We start from the raw sequence: 20057 nt of genomic DNA on the forward strand, positions 1-20057 counted from the left end.
AAATAAGTCTCTTAGTGCATACCAACAAATGTGGTTTACAGGAAATGCTTATTTGTAAGTATAGGTGTATCCCGATAGCATGAGAACGAACTTTTTATATCTATGAAGTAATATATAGTATTTCGTTTCCTATTTTTGTATTCTTCAATATTAATGCTGTTCTCTATATAAGTTCTTTTTCGAAGCCACCACCTTGTAATATGTCGACATTGTCACAGGATTTCCTCTGCAAAATATAAACTGGATGTGTGCTTACTAATTTTATGAACTAATTTAATAATATTAACTAGACTATGAATATACAGAAGTTTAATAGAAATAACATTAAAGAACCTACATTTGTACCAAAAATTTCTTTGATTCCACATCCAGGATAATGTGTTCCAGAACGAACACATAAAACTCTTCACCTCTTTGTCATTCAAACACGCACATTATCTACCAACTTAATGACAACTCTCCTTGTAATGTTTTAATTTTTCTTGCTAGATTTTCTCTAACAAAATAACCGCGAAATAAAGAAAGAACTTTATTTTGAAAGAATTTTTCAGAAAAACACGTTATCTTCTTAGTGGCAAAACGTATTTGGTGTTAATCGGATAATAAAATTAGCAAGTAAAAATACGATTGGTCTATTAGGGAATATAGGTATATGTATTTTAATGGCTACAAAAATATTAATATCTGTTTAATCCTGAAATTATAGAGGAATGGGATAAGTCGACTATATTCCTCTGAGTGCTTAGCTGGTCTTTATTTTATCGAAACCGAAATGATGAAAACTAATGCTGACTTCGAACTGAAAACGTAAAATCACGAAAATTCCTGAATGCTTATGATTATGCCAGCTCATCTCCTTGGCAACATAGTCTAATAACATCGTCTTAGAGCATTTTGTAATTTTAAATAAAAGATGGGTGTTTGCAAAACCTTCAAGCTATTATGTGCTAAGAAATATCCGAATACTGAATTTCAAAAATATGAATTAGAGACGCCGTAATGGTCATATAGTAAAGAATTAAATAAATAAATAAAAGTTAGGTATTTGTCTAATTTAATACTGTCAGAACATTCTTTTTTGCGTCTTACAATGTTCAAAACTGCTTAGATAGGTTTTTATTAGTCATTACATGAATATGTCAAGTGTCCTGCATTTGTTAATTGACGCAATTTATCAAATCATTATTATCAATCACATTTCAGTATCATTACGAATACTCTGCTTTCCTTCGTCTGAATTACGCGAAACTCTTGAGTAACGATTCCAGAAACACTGCTTCCAACAAAATGCGCTGACATCACATTCTCTATTCAAATCTTTGCCTCCGGTGTGAACATATTTGTGTGTGTGTGTGTGTGTGTGTGTGTGTGTGTGTGTGTATATGTATGTGTGTGTATATGTATGTGTGTGTGTGTGCGTGCGTATGTGTTTGTCTCCACCACCTCTTGACTATCGGTTTACGTCTTCGGCAAAAGTGACAGGTAGACTAAAAAAAAAATGTATGGGTCGATTAATTCGACTAAAATTCCTTCAAAGCGGTACTCCAGCATGGCCACAGTCTAATGATTGAAACAAGAAAGAGACAAACGAATAAAGATGCACACACACATAATATATATATATATATATATATATATACATATATATATATATATATATATATATATATATATATATATATATATATATATATATATATATATATATATATATATATATATATATAAGCAACGTTAAATCTCTGAACGAGGTATTAACAGTAACTGCACGATAAAGTGAAGTATTTTTGCCACTTAAATGTGGCAACAGTAACATCCACCCGTAGGGGTCAGCCATATTTAAGTGGCAGGCTGTGTGGTAAGTAGCTAGGCGCAGGAGTGGCTGTGTGGTAAGTAGCTTGCTTACCAGCCACATGGTTCCGGGTCAGTCCCACTGCGTGGCATCTTGGGCAAGTGTCTTCTACTATAGCCTCGGGCCGACCAAAGCCTTGTAAGTGGACTTGGTAGACGGAAACTGAAAGAAGCCCGTCGTATATATGTATATATATATATACGGTGGTGCATCAGCATGGCCGCAGCTCTGAGCTGAAACTTTGAAATGAAAAAAAAATATGTGTGTTTGTGTATCTGTGTTTGTTCTAGCATTGCTTGACAACCGGTGCTGGTGTGTTTAGGTCCCCGTAACTTAGCGGTTCGGCAAAAAGACCGATAGAATAAGTACTAGGCTTACAAAGAATAAGTCCCGGGGTCGATTTGCTCGACTAAAGGTGGTGCTCCAGCATGGCCGCAGTCAAATGACTGAAACAAGTAAAAGAGTATATATATATATATATATATATATATATATATACACACATTTTGTATTCAGTGTGATTTTGTGTTGAGAAAGGCAGTAGTAACGATTGTAATATGATGTTAATATAAAATTAGAGAATGTGGCGCTAGTAGTAGCAGTAGTAGTAGTACTAGTAGTAGTAGTAGTAGCAATAGTAGTAGTAGGAGCAGTAGTTGTTGTTGTTGTTGTTGTCGTCGTTATTGTGAGTCGCGGATTTGGTAACGGCGGGGGAGAGGCGAATGAATTCTAACTTACCAACCGTGGTCTTCAATGACATAAAGAAGAAACAAGGACAATGAATCTTTGAATGAATATGCGAACAAAGGATTAAAGTTTCTAGAATGTTAGAATGACTGGGCGAATAAAGAAAGGAACGGATCATAAAAGAATGTAGGAATGAATGAAAGAATAGAATAATAGGGGAAGGAAATAATTTCACAAGATTTAGAATTAAAAATGTATTCTAATTCATCTTCCTCATTATCATTAGCCGCAGCCGCTGAGACATCCCCACCATCACCCCTACGACCATCGTCGCCCTTATGCTTTTATCTTAGTCTTTTCTATCTATCTGCCTAACTCTGTGTGTGTGTGTGTGTGTGTGTGTGTATCTTCACACACATAAACATGCGCACACATACATTTAGAATAATCTGGATAGCTTCATAACGTGCATTTGAAAGCTCCTGTACATTGGCTATCACATGCCTCTCTACTGCAGGATACTGTCCAAGGCTGGATAAATATGTGGAACTCCGCTATTGTATGGGATATAAGAATTATACAGTGTAAGGATATTGTATGGATATACAAATTGTATAACGAAGAAGGAAATTAGCAGGCTTTAATAGCGAATCACATTTGTTTCTGCAACGGACAGCAGCTTTAAGTTGTTGAGTTCACATGAATAGATCATTATATCAGATTAAAGGTTAGGATTACTGCATAATCAAATATTGTTCAGCAGCAGCTGTGTATAGTTGCTTTCTCGGGTGCAATGCGATCGGGTACTGTCGGATCTCTAAGAGTTTCCTCAGATATACCTTGTTTATTACTCTCCCCCATTCAGTTCCATCGAATCGAAGTTTGCAACTGTAAGTTGGTGTCCTGTGCATAAGCAAATCTGACTTACTATTAAAACCAGCTATTTTCTTTCTTAGAGATATATTATTTTCCATCTTCGAGATGTGTGTGTGTGTGTGTGCATGCATGCATGCGTGCATATATGTGTGTGTGTTTGTGTATGCGAACATCCAATATATATGGCTGTAAAATACATTACTTTCTTTCAAGACCACGTGTTACTAGATTAACTCTCGCATATAACACATCATAAGTGATGTTTCCAGGAGCGATTGGGTATTTCGAGTCTTTCAGTAATTAGACATTTTCCTCCAGGCGATCCAGTGATAATAAAGTTCCAGTTTGTATCCAGTTAATATTACCCCTTTCAAGTTCTCAAATTTCCTGGTCTACATCCACTGCATCTACATCCACCTCGTCTCTGCTGACGTTCTGCCCACTGGTCCATATAATGTCCAACATATTGTATCCTCTACAAAGAGCCTGGCTTGCAAATCCCCTCCGTTACGCCTCAATGGGATCACACTCATTGTTTTAAGCAACTCCGTAAGTAAAAGAGTAAAGACTCTCTTCAGTCACGAATGACCGTGGGATTGCATCTAGAAATTTCCCCTCTGAGGCACAAGTCTGGGCAAAGTTTTTTGTGGAAGACAAGCAGTCGCGCATCCATACTGGCCACCGCTCTCCACTCCACCGATGTTGTCCAAGGAACAGGCAGAAGCCGATACAGCTTGGTACAAGTGATGCCGCAGCTCATTTCTACAGCTGAGTGAACTGGAGCCAGTACACAACACACATCCTGGGAATCGAACTCACACCCACGCGATTGTGAGCCCGATGCTCAAAATTGTGAGGCATGTGCCTTCAACTTCATAAAATTTATTTTATTTTTTTATTTAAAATACAGCATATTTTATTTACTTCCTTTCATTCATGGTCTCAGTGCGGTCTTTCTAGGGAGTGGCGAGTTCTAACAGATTTGTCTGCATAGATGTTCTAAAATCAGCTCCATGCATGGCTTTAAGTGATGTTGATGCAACAGTTTCAGGGAACTTCATCTGCTTCCATATATAGGTATTTATGGTAATGTGGCTGTGGAGAACGACGAAAGAACACACAAAAAAGGAAAAAAAAAAAACAGGAAAAATACACAAACTTACCCCTCATCAATATGTGCGTGTGTTTTTGCACTCAGAAACACACACAAACACACACACATACACACACACAAACACACACACAAACTCACAGACGGACTGACAGATAGACAAATAGATAGATAGACAAATAAATTGTCAGACAGACAGACATATAGATGGAGATTAATATTTGTTTACGCAATTATATATAAAAAAACAATTTACTATTAAATTAAAGGATTATTCATTTTTAGCAGAACACATATTTATTAATCTTTTACAAGGAAAAAGATTGACTGTAACATCGAAGTTTCTACTTCCTCGCCTCCATCAAACGCTCCGACATGTGTGTGTGTGTGCGAGCGCGCACATATGTGTGTATGCGCGTTTATGTGTTAGAGAACGTATGTGTATATACAAAGAAGCATGTATGTGGATGTGTGTGTATGAAAATAGTATGTAGGTTGTACAAAATTGATGTGGAGATGGAAATTACACGTCCTCTTAGGAACAGCAGCTACCTTCGGTTTAGAATCAAATCTTAATTTCTTGAGAAATAAAAGACGTATTTGATAATATAGTCCAAAGACTGTATTCGTCACTGCAATGTAGTAAAAATGTTGTGTTGGTCATGGCCAGAATGCAATTCATCATTATGCTTGTCTAAACTCGGATGTGACAAATGGCATGGGTGTGTGCTATGCAACAAACCAACAATCCTTCCCATTCTCATCGTTCTTTTCTTCCACATCATCATCCTCCTATTCATTATTATTATTATCATGTTCTTTATGAATACCATTCTCGAGTTTTTCATCACCACAATCATGAACATCATCTCCATTATTATCATTATCCGTTTTTGCGGCACTCCTACCACATTGTATGCCCTTGTGACGAACAACTATTACAATACTATTCTCCTGGCTTTTTTTTTTTTTTCATTCTTTGAATCACCTTCCCCAACCCGACTCAACCATTTCCCTCTCATGCATGGTTGCTGGGTGAGGTGGAATCCAAGCGAGTGGTAGATCTAGAATTCTTCCATCACCAACATCACATTGTTCGTGTAAGCCTGTCATATTGTCATGACATTAGAATATGACAAACGGACAAACATCAAAGCTTACTCCAGCGAAATACGTACGTATATATCGTGTTGAAAAATTCTATTAAGCGAGATTATCGCTGTTTGACAAAATTGTTTGGCAAAAACTTTCTCTAGGTTTGTTTAAAATCAAATATATAAATGAAATAAAAATAAAGCCAATAATAATAATAATAATAATCATAATCATAATAATACTAATAAAACAAGGGCAATAACTCCAATAAAATCATCTCGTTGACTAGATTTGATAATATCCGACAATCTTCCTGTCACCTTGTTCAGAAACATATTCACTTCCTCTCTTTTCACATTATTTACATTTACACCATTCGACAAACTCACACTTGCACATACACCCACACACACACACACACACACACACACACACACACACACACACACACACACACACACACATACATACATACATACATACATACATACATACATATACACACACATATGTATATCGCTGTTGTTAATAATAATAATGATAACAGCAATAATATTACCTCTTTTACTTTCACATGCTATGTTATTTCCATTTCAATGTTACTGTTCTTTTACTCGCTTTTCAATTTTTTTAACTTATCCTATCAATGACTTGTTTAGAAGAGATCAAGATGTCTACCAGATTATACAGATATTTTCATTTCCTGGCTTTGATATGACATATGTGTTGTTCCGTTTGATCACTTTATCGGTTTGAACTGATGCATCTCATGTCATATACAAATATATCCTGTCATGATATATCTATTGTCGTATACATACTAGGTTTGGTACATGTTTATGCTACGGAATCACAATTCTTATGTTGATGAGAGGATGGCATTTTGCTCAATGGTCATCACTCATGTCTTGGAACATTATAATTGTTGTTGTTATTGGATTGACAATATGGTAAATACGTGTGAAAATTACCAAGCAGTAATCGTTCTGGTTCTTTATGTTCCAGATTCAAATCCTTCCGATCTCAAATTTGACATTCGACCTTTTCATTATCGATAAAATATAGGCTGTACGGCCTAAATTTGACAGTTTGCATAAAAGAAAAGAAAACGCAATATTCTATCCAAAAATAAAAGTATTTTAAAAAGTCAAAATACATCAACTAGGTTATGGATGAGAGATAACAGTTTACTCAAAGTAGCCGGCCTCAGCTTCGACCATGTCCTCAAGACAGCCCCGGAACTTGGTGCAGGCATTTCTAACTGTATATCTGGGAAGATCATGGAACACCTTATTGATCTTAGCCAACAGCTTGGCTTTTGTGTAGCAAGCAGAGCGGGCTTTTTCAACTGCGTCTCACAGATAGTGATCCATTGGATTACAATTGGGATACATAGGAGGCCAGAAATTAGGGCTGGTGATGTAGTAGAAATTCTTCGATAAAAACCTCTGCCTTTTTTACGGAGGTATGACAAGGAGCACACACACATGGCTTTCCAGCAGCCACTACCTCCAGCCAGGCTTTGCTCACAATCTCAAGCAACTTCACATAACCGCTTTGAATTGTGCCTAAAGCCCCGTCCAAACATATAGGACGGCATAATGTCACCCTTACTGAAGATCCAGCCATAGACTATCGCAGTTTGGAGGAACTTAGTTTTCATGATGCCCATGTCACGTGTTACACAGCCTTTAGAATGTTCACAGAGCATCAAGCAGCAGTCATGATGTTGGCGTTTTGATAACCGGATGAATCGTAATGGCCTAGGTAACTCGTTCCTAATATTCTCATGGATTCCAGTTTTCTATGTCAGCTAACATTTTCTCAACCATAACTTTAATCTTTATGCTCTCCAATACTGTTCACCAATACTGGAAGCTGTTCCTATAAAAAGGGGACATAAAAATCGTCAAATTTAGTCCGAACACCCTGTAAAATACCAGGCTAGTATTGGGGTCGATATCAAATAACACCCCTTTTTCAATTATGTTGAAAAGATTATCCTCATCATTATTGTTATCATTAGCAAGCTGGTAGAATCGTTAGCAATCCGAGCGAAATGCTTGGCGGTATTTCGCCCTAACGCTAGGTTCTGAGTTAAAATTCAGCCGAGGTCTACTTTACCTTTCGTGCTTTCGGTATCAAGAAATTAATTACCAGTTGCATACTGGGTCGATCTAATCGACTGGCCCTTCCCCAACAATTTCAAGCTGTGTGCTTATAATGGAAAGGATTATTATTATTATTATTATTATTATTATTATTATTATTATTATTATTATTATTATTATTATTATTATTATTATCATTATTATTAATATTATTATTGAGCTAGCAGAATCGTTAGTACGCCTGACAAAATGCTTAACAGCATTTCGTTCATCTGTACGTTCTGAGTTCAAATTCCGCGGAGGTCGACTTTGCCTTTTATCCTTTAGGGTTCGATGAAATAAGCACCTTTTATGCACTGGGATAGATGTAATCGAGTAGACCCCTCACCTTGTGTCGAAATAGCGGCACATAATTATTTCTTGTTCTACTTAACCATACTCTGCCCATATATGTTCTGAAATGAAATCTTACCGCGTTTACTATAACGTAACCTGTTATATACTGGTCACGTGTTAATGCAATTTCCAGTTTATTGTAACCTCACTCTCAATTTCTTATGTTCCAATGTCAAACTGCTATAGTTATATGTTTATCTGCTAGATTATTTTGTATTGTATTATCGATGCTTCTGATATTGAATATTCATTAATAATATATTTCGTTTATTTTCTTTCGACAGGAACCAAATGCCGGTGACAATTAAGGGGCAGATAACCATGGAGAAAACACCAAGTTATTTTATTACGCGAGATGTTCCTCGTCGAATCCACAGCATGTCAAAAGATGTGAAGTTAATCGTCGTTGTTCGCGACCCGGTCACCCGTGCAATTTCTGATTATACACAGACTATGACCAAACGACACACTATACGGCAATTCGAACAAATGGCATTTGTGAATAACAGCACTCGGATTGTGGACACGTCCTGGGGAGCAATTCGTATAGGTGTCTACGCTAAACATCTTCAGTCATGGTTGAAATATTTTCCACTTGAACAAATGCATTTTGTAAGCGGGGAGAAACTAATATCAGATCCTGCAGGAGAAATGACGTTATTACAAGATTTTCTCGGACTTAAAAGAGTCATAAACGAAAAACATTTTTTCTTTAATGAAACAAAGGGGTTTCCTTGTCTGAAAAAAGTTGAAGGCAGTGGCCATCCGCACTGCTTAGGTAAAACTAAAGGACGACAACATCCAGTTATAGATTCACGTGTAATACAAAGGTTAAGAGATTTTTATCGACCATTTAACACAAAGTTTTATAGCATGGCCAAACGGAATTTTGAATGGCCTTGATACAGGTACATTGCTTTGCTGGGTTGAGTATGATTTTCTAATCGTTGTTCGTTTGTTTAGGAGGAATAAATGAATTTATGAAGAAAAACAGAACAAAGGTACAAACGAAAAGAGAGAAAAAAAAACACTACAACTTTTTTTCTGTTACTCGTACGTAAACTTCAACTGGATGTACAAATGAAGTTGTACTGCTTCTTATTGATTTTTCAGATTAATATAAGGAATATTATTTTGTTGAACATGAAGGGTTCCTATTCTAAAGAACGATGATTTTTGTATACGCATACATCAATATATGCGTACAAAAAGGCGCACATGCATATGTATGTTTATATAAATATTTGTTTTATTGTATGTATGCATATATATATATATATATATGATTATATATATGTGTATATATAATCAAATATATATATATATATATATATATATATATATATATATATATATGATTATATATATGTGCGTATATATAATCAAATATATACACACACACATACATATATATATATATATATATACATACACATACATACATATATGTACATGACATGGCTGGCTGGATGTAAGAACACATGCATGCTTAGGTGTATGTGAGGCATTATTGCATGCATATGCATATATGAAAATAAACATGATGTATTTTGTTCCAAACTCATGCATGCACAAAGTGGATTATTAAGTGTTGTGCATGAATATAAATATATAAATAGATATTAAGAAACGCATAATTTTTCGCACTAGCAGAAGGAAGTTTGCATTTACACACAAATATACGCCCATAGACACAAACCTCTGCCCACACGTACGTACATTTCATGTATATATATTATATATATGTAAATTATATATATATATATATATATATATATATATATATATATATATATATATATATATTATATACATTTGTATGAAAATATATTTATATTAGTATATGTAATATACGAAGTTGCATATGCAGATGCACATATATCTCTTTTATGCTTACATGCACACGTATATATGTGTACATGCTTGTTGTTCGAGTGGTCGTGCGTGTATATGCATGTGTACATGAATATTTACACTCATACATGCATATGTATATAGCTACCAACTTATGCATTACATCATACACTCCAAAATATTCATTGCAATATATTACTTGCAAAAAAAAGAAAAAAAAAACAAAAAAAAAGGTGGGGGTGTGGAATCGCATGTATACATATCTATTCATAAGAACCCTGTATATACATAAATCTGCGTACTTAAATCTTTATACATGGTCGTTCATATTGAAACACGTACGCACATACACCAACCAACACATTTATGACATTGAAAATTACACATAAATATTATTATGCATACACGTTTATGTAAAACCGTCCAACTTCCATCCAGATCCAAAATGACAATACAGAATGTTTACCGTATGTGTGTGTCCACTATATATTTCTATACGTTCCCTAAATTTTATCCATATTGGATAACCATACAAGAAAAAAAAAGTATATATATATATAAACATGAAAGCTTATTCGCATAACATTTTAATTTAATTCAATGGTGCGTGAAATGTACTGTAACATTTTTGAGAGGATAACATTATAGTAGAAGGTTGAAGTAAGAATATGGAAAGTAAAAAAAAAAAAAAATGAAATAAAATATGTAATATTTAGATAAAGCATATACGGCATATTGAACACCGAATTTTTAATGGCAACGGATCGACAAAAAACAACAGCAGTAATATCACCATACTACTACTACTACTACTACTACTCAAGCCAAGATCAAAATAGTCGCTCGACTTATTAGAGAAAGCATACAAGTCACTTTCAAATTACACCGCACAATATCCACCTCGGACCACATGTACACATGTAAAATAAACACACACACACACACACACACACACACACACACACACACACACACACACACACACACACATACAAACATACACACAAACATATATGTATATATATTATATACGAATACATACATATTACATTCATATATGTGTGGGTGTGTGTATTGGACTGGTGCAATTGCTTGAGTGTCAGGCAAAAAAAAGCATTGCGGTGCAAGACTCGGTGCTTTGCGTTCTGAGATCAAATCTCGAGGAGGTCATCATTGTCTTTCATTCCTCCTAAGTCTTCAAAGTAACAGTTAAACGAGACGAATTCGCATATCTTTTAGATCTTTAATCATCATTTTTTGCGATACTTGTTTGGGACTTTTAAACCCAGTATTACCACGCTGGTGTGCAACCATTTTCTTTATGGCTTTCAAACTTCACTAGAAAAATTTCCTACCTACCTGCATCTTTGCCTACCTACATTCCTACCTACCTACATAACACTACTTACTGATCTACCTATTTACAAACCTACTTATCTACCAACCTGCCCCTATACATTCGTGCATACATACATACATCTACTCACGCAAACACATTCGTACGCACGCGCACATACACACATATAGCTTAGTAAATACATTAAATTCAACAATTGGGAACCACAGCAATGATGATGATGATCATGATAATAATGATAATGATAATGATAATAATAATAATAATAATAATAATAATAAAAATATTCAGACAAATACATAGCAAAAACACCAGGAATTACAAATATATATAACATACAGAAAATTGCACTACCGGGCACTGCACACATCCTACGCAAAACACTTTCAATACAGTAACCATAAGAGCACCACAGCAAACCACAGCACATACCCAAGGCGCACAGAGCTGCACTTGGTAGTGAAGTGAAAGCACGCTATAAAAACAGCACTACTGAATAATAATAATAATAATAATAATAATAATAATAATAATAATAATGATCATAATAATAATAATAATAATAATAATAATAATAAGCGCAGAAACTTTGGGGAACATGATACAACCCGTTAAATCTACTCTAGCGTTTCACTAGTATTATATCATAAGAATACTTGGAAGTTGAACGGAAAAGGAACAATTGGTCTCGTACGGAATTGTAGTCAGAGCAGAAATATCGCGGAAATATCTCGCTGAATACTTCATCCGACACTCTATTTGTCCAGTCCATCGCAATATCGACAATGACAACTATAATAATAATAATAATGATAATTATAATAGGCCAGATATAGTTGTCAAAGATCATGAAGAAAAAAAAATGCTTTCTAATTGATGTATCAATACCAGCAGATGACAACGTTTCCCTAAAAGAAATGGAGAAACTTTCAAAATACAAAGACCTAGAAATAGAGGTAACTCGATTGTGGAATCTAAAATCAGAAACGATTCCTATCATAGTGGGTGCCTTAGGTATAATAAAAAAATATTCAGACAAATACATAACAAAAACACCAGGACTTACAAATATATATAACATACAGAAAATTGCACTACTGGGCACTGCACATATCCTACGCAAAACACTTTTAATACAGTAACCATAAGAGCACCACAGCAAGCCACAGCCCATACCCAAGGCACACAGAGCTGCGCTCGGTAGTGATGTGAAAGCACGTTATAAAAATAAAACTACTGAACAATATTAATAATAATAATAATAATAATAATAATAATTGTTTCTAACGTAGGAACAAGGCTGTAAATTTTGGAGTGGGAGAACATTCAGTTAAAGCAACATTGTACTCGATTGGTATTTATTTTGTGGATCCCACAATGATGAGATGTAAAGTCTACGTTACCGGGTTTTTCCTCATAACGTTAGAATTATAAAACTGTATACAGCAAGGCATTTTAACCTACGCTGTCGGTAACATTTCGTCATAAATTTTCGACAAAACGAAAAACCACTAAGCAATATCTAAGTAATATTATTTGTTGTTAATAATGTTTTTAATATCCTTTTTTATTCTAAATGAATTTTTTTGTTTGTTTAATAATCAAACTATTACTAGTTGGTTCTTTACTCCGGATTTAATCCGTGGCAAATAAATCTGCGGTACCTAAACATTGTACTATATTTGGTACTATTAAACTTTTACTACACAAATCTTTGTTGTTGGTACTTACATTTCTTCCCCATTTTGTTAATGAATAACATGTGTGCGTGCGCGCGAGTATCGTGTGTGTTTGAATCATAAGGTTATCTAAGAGAAAATGGGCATAAAATGAATTACTTTTGGCTGGTGCATACATGTGATGTGGATAATAGTTACCAGTTTTTGAAGAAGCAGTGAGTGATTTAAGTGAAATGAGCTCGGATAAGAACACGACCAAAGAAGAAGTGAGGTGGAATCATGAAAAGGGGGTGGTGAAAACACCTGACATGATATAAAGCTCTGATGATAGAAATCAAAAAGCTGTGGTCAATGAAAAAAGTGTATATTGTTCGAAGGATGCTCGAGGTACAGTGAGCAAAAAAAAAAAAAAAGAAATAGCAAATGGCTGGAAATGACAAGGTAAAAAATTAAGACAGAGCATACACAGAAAACAGCATTACTTGGCAGCGCAAGGAGACTCAGTACAGTTCTAGAGACCTAAAAAGAGAGTACCTCTTTAGATTATGAGATATGAACAGCTGGTGCATTAATGACATCTCCAGCAACAAGTCACGTATGTCAGACTTCAGAATAGTAACAACAACAACAATAATGATAAACCCATTTCAATGGCTTGGATAGACTTCAAGAAGTCCTTTGATAGTCTTCCTCACAGCTGTGTAAAGGAATGCCTAGAGGCATTCAAACTTTCACGAATAACCAAGAATCTTTTTTTTATCACGTGTCACGAAGCTCTGGAAAACGAAATTAATTCTCAATATGTACACCAGAACCATAAACTCTGAAAAAGTGAATATTAATTGTGGGATATTCTAAGGAGTCGCATTATCTCCTTTGTTATTTTGTTGTGTACTGTTTTCCTGAAGTAAACTCCTGCATGAAACAAATTACGGATACAAGATGTATGGAAAAACCATCAAACAACTTCTCTATATGGACGACTTGAAGCTGTTTGCGAAAATGATCAACGAACGTAAGCACTCCTTCACACAGTTGAACAATTCAGTGATGGCATTAAAATAGTATTTGAGATTGACAAATGCGTCAATTCTATATTTGTGAAGGAGAAACCATCAAATACATGCAAAACCACCCTAAAGAATTACCGCGATAAAAGAATTAGGTCACTACAGAAGTTATTAGTATCAAGGTGTCTGTGAAGGAGATATAATTAAACACGCTGATGAGGCAACAGATACGAAAGCAGTCCTGTTTTAGAATAAGTGCTATTCTGAAAACCAAATTGATTGCCGGAAACAAAACACGTTAATCATAGCTGTAATGATGGCATACAAGTTCAATTTTATAAACTGGTCCATCACTGATATCAACAATATTTTTGTCAAAATGCGAAAACGTGAAAATTCATCGAATGTATTACTCAAAAGCAGACATAGACCAAATATACCTTCCGGAGAAAGAAGGCTGTAAGGAGTTAATACAATCTGAAATCTCATTGGAAGCTGCAACCATGGGACTTTCCGCGTACTTGCAAAAAGTGAACGACTGGGTATTAAGGATGAACATACCGAAACGTGGCACTCATTGAAGAAAAACACAAAAGTATACTTTCAAAAATCGTAGCTTGATGAACCGATACCCGAAGGGATTGTGCCCCTAAATGTCAAGGTAAAACAAATGAAACTATAGCCAAACAAACCATCCTCCCAAATACTAAGGGGTAATGGGAGCGAAAACCACTGTATAATAATACGATTAGAGCAAAGTGCTCTGATGTTGACCAAATTCTTATCCAACAATGGCTGTGAAACTCTGATTCCAATCCAGAAACAGAGGAGTATATTATTGATGGTCAGAATCGGTGCCTTCCAACTAGGATTTACCATAATAATTAATAGTCTGAAACGTTAAAGCTGATCAGTATGCCGCGTTGCTGTGATCCGGCCGCTGAAATCAGATCCGAAAGACATTCAACCACATAATGTCTTAGTGCAGCAGACTTGCATCAACAGAGTACATATCAGAGCAGCTCAATACATACACTGGCCAATATTCAGCATATACAACCGCCCTCACAAAGATAACTGGTGTGGACATAAAACATCATTGTCTAGAAAGCTGAAGTTATAATCCTGCAGATTTCTAGAGTTGAGACTGACCGGGAAAAGTAGGCTAATCAACGAGATATTTATGTGAAAAATCATTTAAAAATATTTGCTTTTTGATTAGTGTTGCAATCAAAAACAGTTGTAAAATTGAGCAAAGATAAGTTGTGAGGATAAAAATCAGAAGAATGTAACATCTCAAAGCACCCACATCACCTATTGTTATTGGGGTACTTGGAATGATATCAAAGGGTGCAAATATAGACCAAATTCCTGACACCTTCAAGATGAAACAACTGCAAAAGATCATGTTCATATGTACAACATATATCTTTCGTATATTCGCCTTTATGTAATTTCAATCATATTCGATTAGTGTGTTTTTTTTAAACACATATATCAGTTATTCTTCGATTGCATGGCACTTCGCCTGCTAACATCTTTAGATATAGAAACTTTTTCCTTGATATCTCTGGCTGGCATTTCGGTATCGCTGAGCCAAAACAAAAACAACGACGACGACGATGACGACTATGATAACTGAAGCACAAGAGCAACGGTTTGAAACAGGTGTGGATCAATCGATCCCATGAACCCATGTGAACAATTGGTTGTGTATTTCATCAACCCGAAAGGATGAAGAACAAATTTGACCCGGCTGTATTTGAAATCAGAATGTAAAGAGCCAGAACATTTCAAGAACAATTTGTAAATTGGGTCGAGCTGTACATAAGAAAGGTCTGGATACGCGAGTAGAGGGGGAAATGAAATAAAAAGCATATATATAGTATACACAATATCGGAACATATGTATAAAATAGTTATACTTATAAAGAAACCTCACAGATCAAAGATGAACCTAAGCCTCTAGGGCACATGTCATCGCATACGAGATGTTCTCAAAAATACAGCGGCATATTTGCAGTAGATCCATTTAGCCTTCTCATTTTTGTCAGTCACCAGCTTCGGAAAAAAATTCTCTTGGAAAGCGCTCCTCCCATTCTAACTCCTCTTTCAAAGAAGAACTTGAAAACTCGATGAGGGACTGACCGAAGAGGAAAGTGTATGTCATCATTCCTTTATGCATCGCCCACCCATGACATATTTTGTCATAGCCACTACACAAAAATAATAGGTAGAGCGCCGGATATTAAAATGTTTCCGAAAAGTCATCATTTACTTTGGCCACTGTCCATTGCCGTGATCCGGCCACTGAAATTGGGTCCGAAACCGGTTGAGTTAAGGACTGCTGCCCAGCAGTGATTGTTGACCATATTAACATCTTTCTACTAATACAAATTAATAATAACCTCATCAACGCCAGATTTGTTATCAACTTCTATGATGTATCTCAGGAGGTGGAAGTAGACGTAAACGGATCTAGTGGGAATGGCAAACGTTTGCGCTTCCCCGTCCTAACTACAAGTTCCAACCTTTTTGCTAACACCGTGGCCAAAATCCCAAACTTTGCATTTAGCGGTGTTATGAACCGGAAATAATCAATAACATTCCTTTGTTAGCTTTACTATTTAGCAACGTTAACTAACCCCCAGCTCACAGAAGTAGGAATTTAATCCTTTCTACTGCCATTTGCGAGAGACATTTGCCAGGAGGTCGCCAAACAGGTATGGAATATAATCATAAAACTCATATAGTATACCATCCAATCCGGACTTCTTGATTGCATGCAACATTATGGATTCCAATAATGTCATCCGAACATCGGGTGGTTCAATTTAAACCGGGTGGAACATTTGAACTTAGAAAGTAAAGTATCGAAACTAAATCCCACAAGGTTTAGTACCAGGTGCAATCTACTATGCCGATAATCCCTGCTTCCCTTTATAGCATGTATCATTATTACATCGTACTAATTAAAAGTAAAAATTAACACATTATATAGTTTCAAACTTCTACCATGATCATCATTGCTTTCGTCAAGATACGTTGTCAGAGACGAAATATCTCGCCAAAGCAGTTTTATATGTGACATTAAAAACAATACGAAAACGAGACAGCGGGAAACCAGCGGAAATTGTAAAAAAATAATTAATAAACTAAATTATTGCTATTGGATATTATTAAAATTTCCGAGATATTGTCATAATTGATTTTTTTTTTTTTTGTTGGCTCAAGTTCAAAATTAATTTCCGTTAGTTGCTATCGACCATTCTCATTTCCATTCGTATACATATGTAGATGAGTGTAAATGAGAATCTTTTGATCTCAGTCGGATTGAGCGATGAAGAAAACAGTTTGTTCTTTCAAACAGATATCACTACTCAGCCAACATTTACTCTCATTCTCAGAAAGAATAAATGTGCCAAGATGTATGAAATTAACTCTTTGATTTGCAGTTACAGCACATTGGAAGGGCATTTGGACAGTTTCAGCCTTTCTGTCTTCACTCATTATGATTATGCGTTGATTTGACGTTAAGGTAGAAGACACTTGCTCCAACACGGAAACTCTTGATAGCGAAGGGCACTTCTCAAGCAGTCGACCATGTTTGCGTTCCTTTACATACATATATACATTTAGCTTAGTGGTTAGGGTGCTCGGCTCGCGGTCGTAAGGTCGTGAGTTTGATTCCCAGTGGCGTATTGTGTTCTTGAGCAAGACACTTTAGTTCATGTTGCTGCAGTCCACTCAGATAGCAAAATCAGTTTTATCAATAATTCAAAGGGCCGGCCTTGTAACATTCTGTGTCACGCTGAATCTCCCTGACAACAACTGTAAAGGTTCGTATGTCTGCGGAGTGCTCAACCACTTGCACGTTAATTTCACAAGCAGGCTGTCCTGTTGATCGGATCAACTTGAATGTTAATCGTTGTAACCGACGGAATACCTGTTTACATACATACATACATACATACAGTTTCCTCGAAAACATTTGCTCATTTGCACATTTGCTCACTTAAAAGTTGTTAGCGTTTATGATGTTGCATTTGATTTAGAGAACACTCAGTACGCAAAATCTTAAAGCAAACTGATGGATCCATTAGTTGCCTAAGTTATCTAATCCTCCGAATAGCGCCATTAAGTTTTTGGTATAAACGTCATCCACTATGCTTTATACATCATCTTAGAAAGAATAGATTTTCAGCAAGACAACTATTTGCTTATCAAACTGGGGTATCCATCAAAAACAAGAAATGCACAATATAACTAAACAGTAAGTTAAAATCTATTAACTGTAGAAAGGGACATATAAAATGGTTTCATCGATGCTTTTATTTACAATATCATTCCAAGGACTAAAGTTTTCCATACTGCTACTGAAGCATAACTGTACGAACCACTTCAGTACATCTGACTGCGAGCAAATTTTCACAATTACTGTTCTCTAGTTCACTTGAATCTAAAAATTCAGCACTGCAACGCATAACATAAATGAATGTTAATATGCTAGTATCAAAGAAAGTTTTAAGGCGGCGAGCTGGCAGAATCGCTAGCATGTCGGACTAGATGCTTAGCGGTATTTCATCTGTCTTTACGTTCTAAGCTCAAATTCTACAGAAGTCGACTTTACCTTTCATCCTTCTGAGGTCAATAAAATAGGTATCAGTTGAGCACTGGGATGGATTGGAGGTCGATATAACCGAATTAACCCCATCACCAAAATTGCTGGCCTTGTGTCAAAATTTGAAATCACTATCAAGGAAATTGATAAAGCGGTGAGCTGGCAAATTCGTTTGCACGTCGGGTAAAATTCTTAGAGGTATTTCGTCTGTCTTTACGTTCTGAGTTCAAATTCCGATGAGGTTGGCGTTGCCTTTCATCCATTTCGGGGTCAATATAATAAGTTTCAGTTCAGCAACGGGGACGATGTAATCAACTTAGCCCCTCTACCGAAATTGCTGGTCTCGTGCCAATATTTGAAATCAATCTCACAGAAACTGTAAAGGTCGACCTATAATTTGCCCTCAGTTTCGAATATAACTTTAATACTAATTGATTAAAAAAAGAAACAATGTTTTCCACATGCGCGCTCGCATGCAGATTCATACACAAATTAACACACTTTCAGAAGTTTTACCAGGAATGCTGATACATCATTATCGAACCATATTTGGAAGTCGATATCTTCCAGCATATCTTTTATTATGCAATACAAACTTCTCCAATAAGCAAAATCTTTCAGTAAAATAAAAACTTTATTATCTTCGTACCTCAGAAGTCGTTGGAATTCCACTCTTTAAATTGCACCTCATTGAACAGCATTCCAAATTAGCCTTATGTTGCAGAAACAGGGTTTTAGTATATTACAACATTTCAAATCAATTACATTTCTAACAATATATAAATTTATTGCAGATACACTCAAACATTTGTTGAGATTATTGCACATTTCATATAAACTTTCCAATCTATTATTATTTTCTAATTATTACCTAGATAGAAACCACCTTTAATTTAAATTCACTAACTATATGTCTACTTACACTAACAAATATTGGTTTCAACAGATTATTATATTCCCATTATCTAATAATGTACTGGCTGATGTATACATTAGCAACAAATAAATTCGTAATGAACTTTCTAGTGAAGTTACATCTTTTTATAAATTTATTTATTTAAGCATAAACTTAATTATTGTTTCGCAATCATTATTTATATTCAATTATTAAACGTATAACGAAAAAAATTCTTATTAAATAACCAATTTGTTAAACTTATTGAATTTGTATCAACGTAATGACATTTATTGCTGTCTTTCCCACCTCTGATTGACTCGATTACAATTTCTCATACATAATCACACCACCAAATAGTATACAAATCTTGTACACTAACTCATTCAAAGCTTCCCTTTTATAATTTACACTTACTCTCTTTATCTCTGCATATTTCAATCCATCATAACATTTCATATCCTTTGTTTTAATCCAGTGTATCCACTTTCACTCGATTTAATTTGATATCGT

The 20057-nt window shown here is 35.3% G+C and overlaps 1 protein-coding gene across 2 annotated transcripts in view; it reads left to right on the plus strand.

Moving 5' to 3' along the window:
• The window catches only part of LOC106868422 (uncharacterized), a 149738-nt gene extending 136688 nt beyond the window's left edge, over positions 1-13050 (plus strand). For both annotated transcript variants that reach the window (XM_052969828.2, XM_052969829.2), the window contains exon 3: positions 8413-13050. In XM_052969828.2, the coding sequence (XP_052825788.2) occupies positions 8413-9031 (619 nt within the window). In that variant the 3' untranslated portion in view covers positions 9032-13050. The remainder of the gene's footprint in view (positions 1-8412) is intronic.
• The last annotated feature ends 7007 nt before the right edge of the window (positions 13051-20057 follow it).

Source organism: Octopus bimaculoides, chromosome 7 (genome assembly GCF_046866305.1).
Source record: "Octopus bimaculoides isolate indiv1 chromosome 7, ASM4686630v1, whole genome shotgun sequence".
In the NCBI taxonomy this organism is placed as follows: domain Eukaryota; kingdom Metazoa; phylum Mollusca; class Cephalopoda; order Octopoda; family Octopodidae; genus Octopus; species Octopus bimaculoides.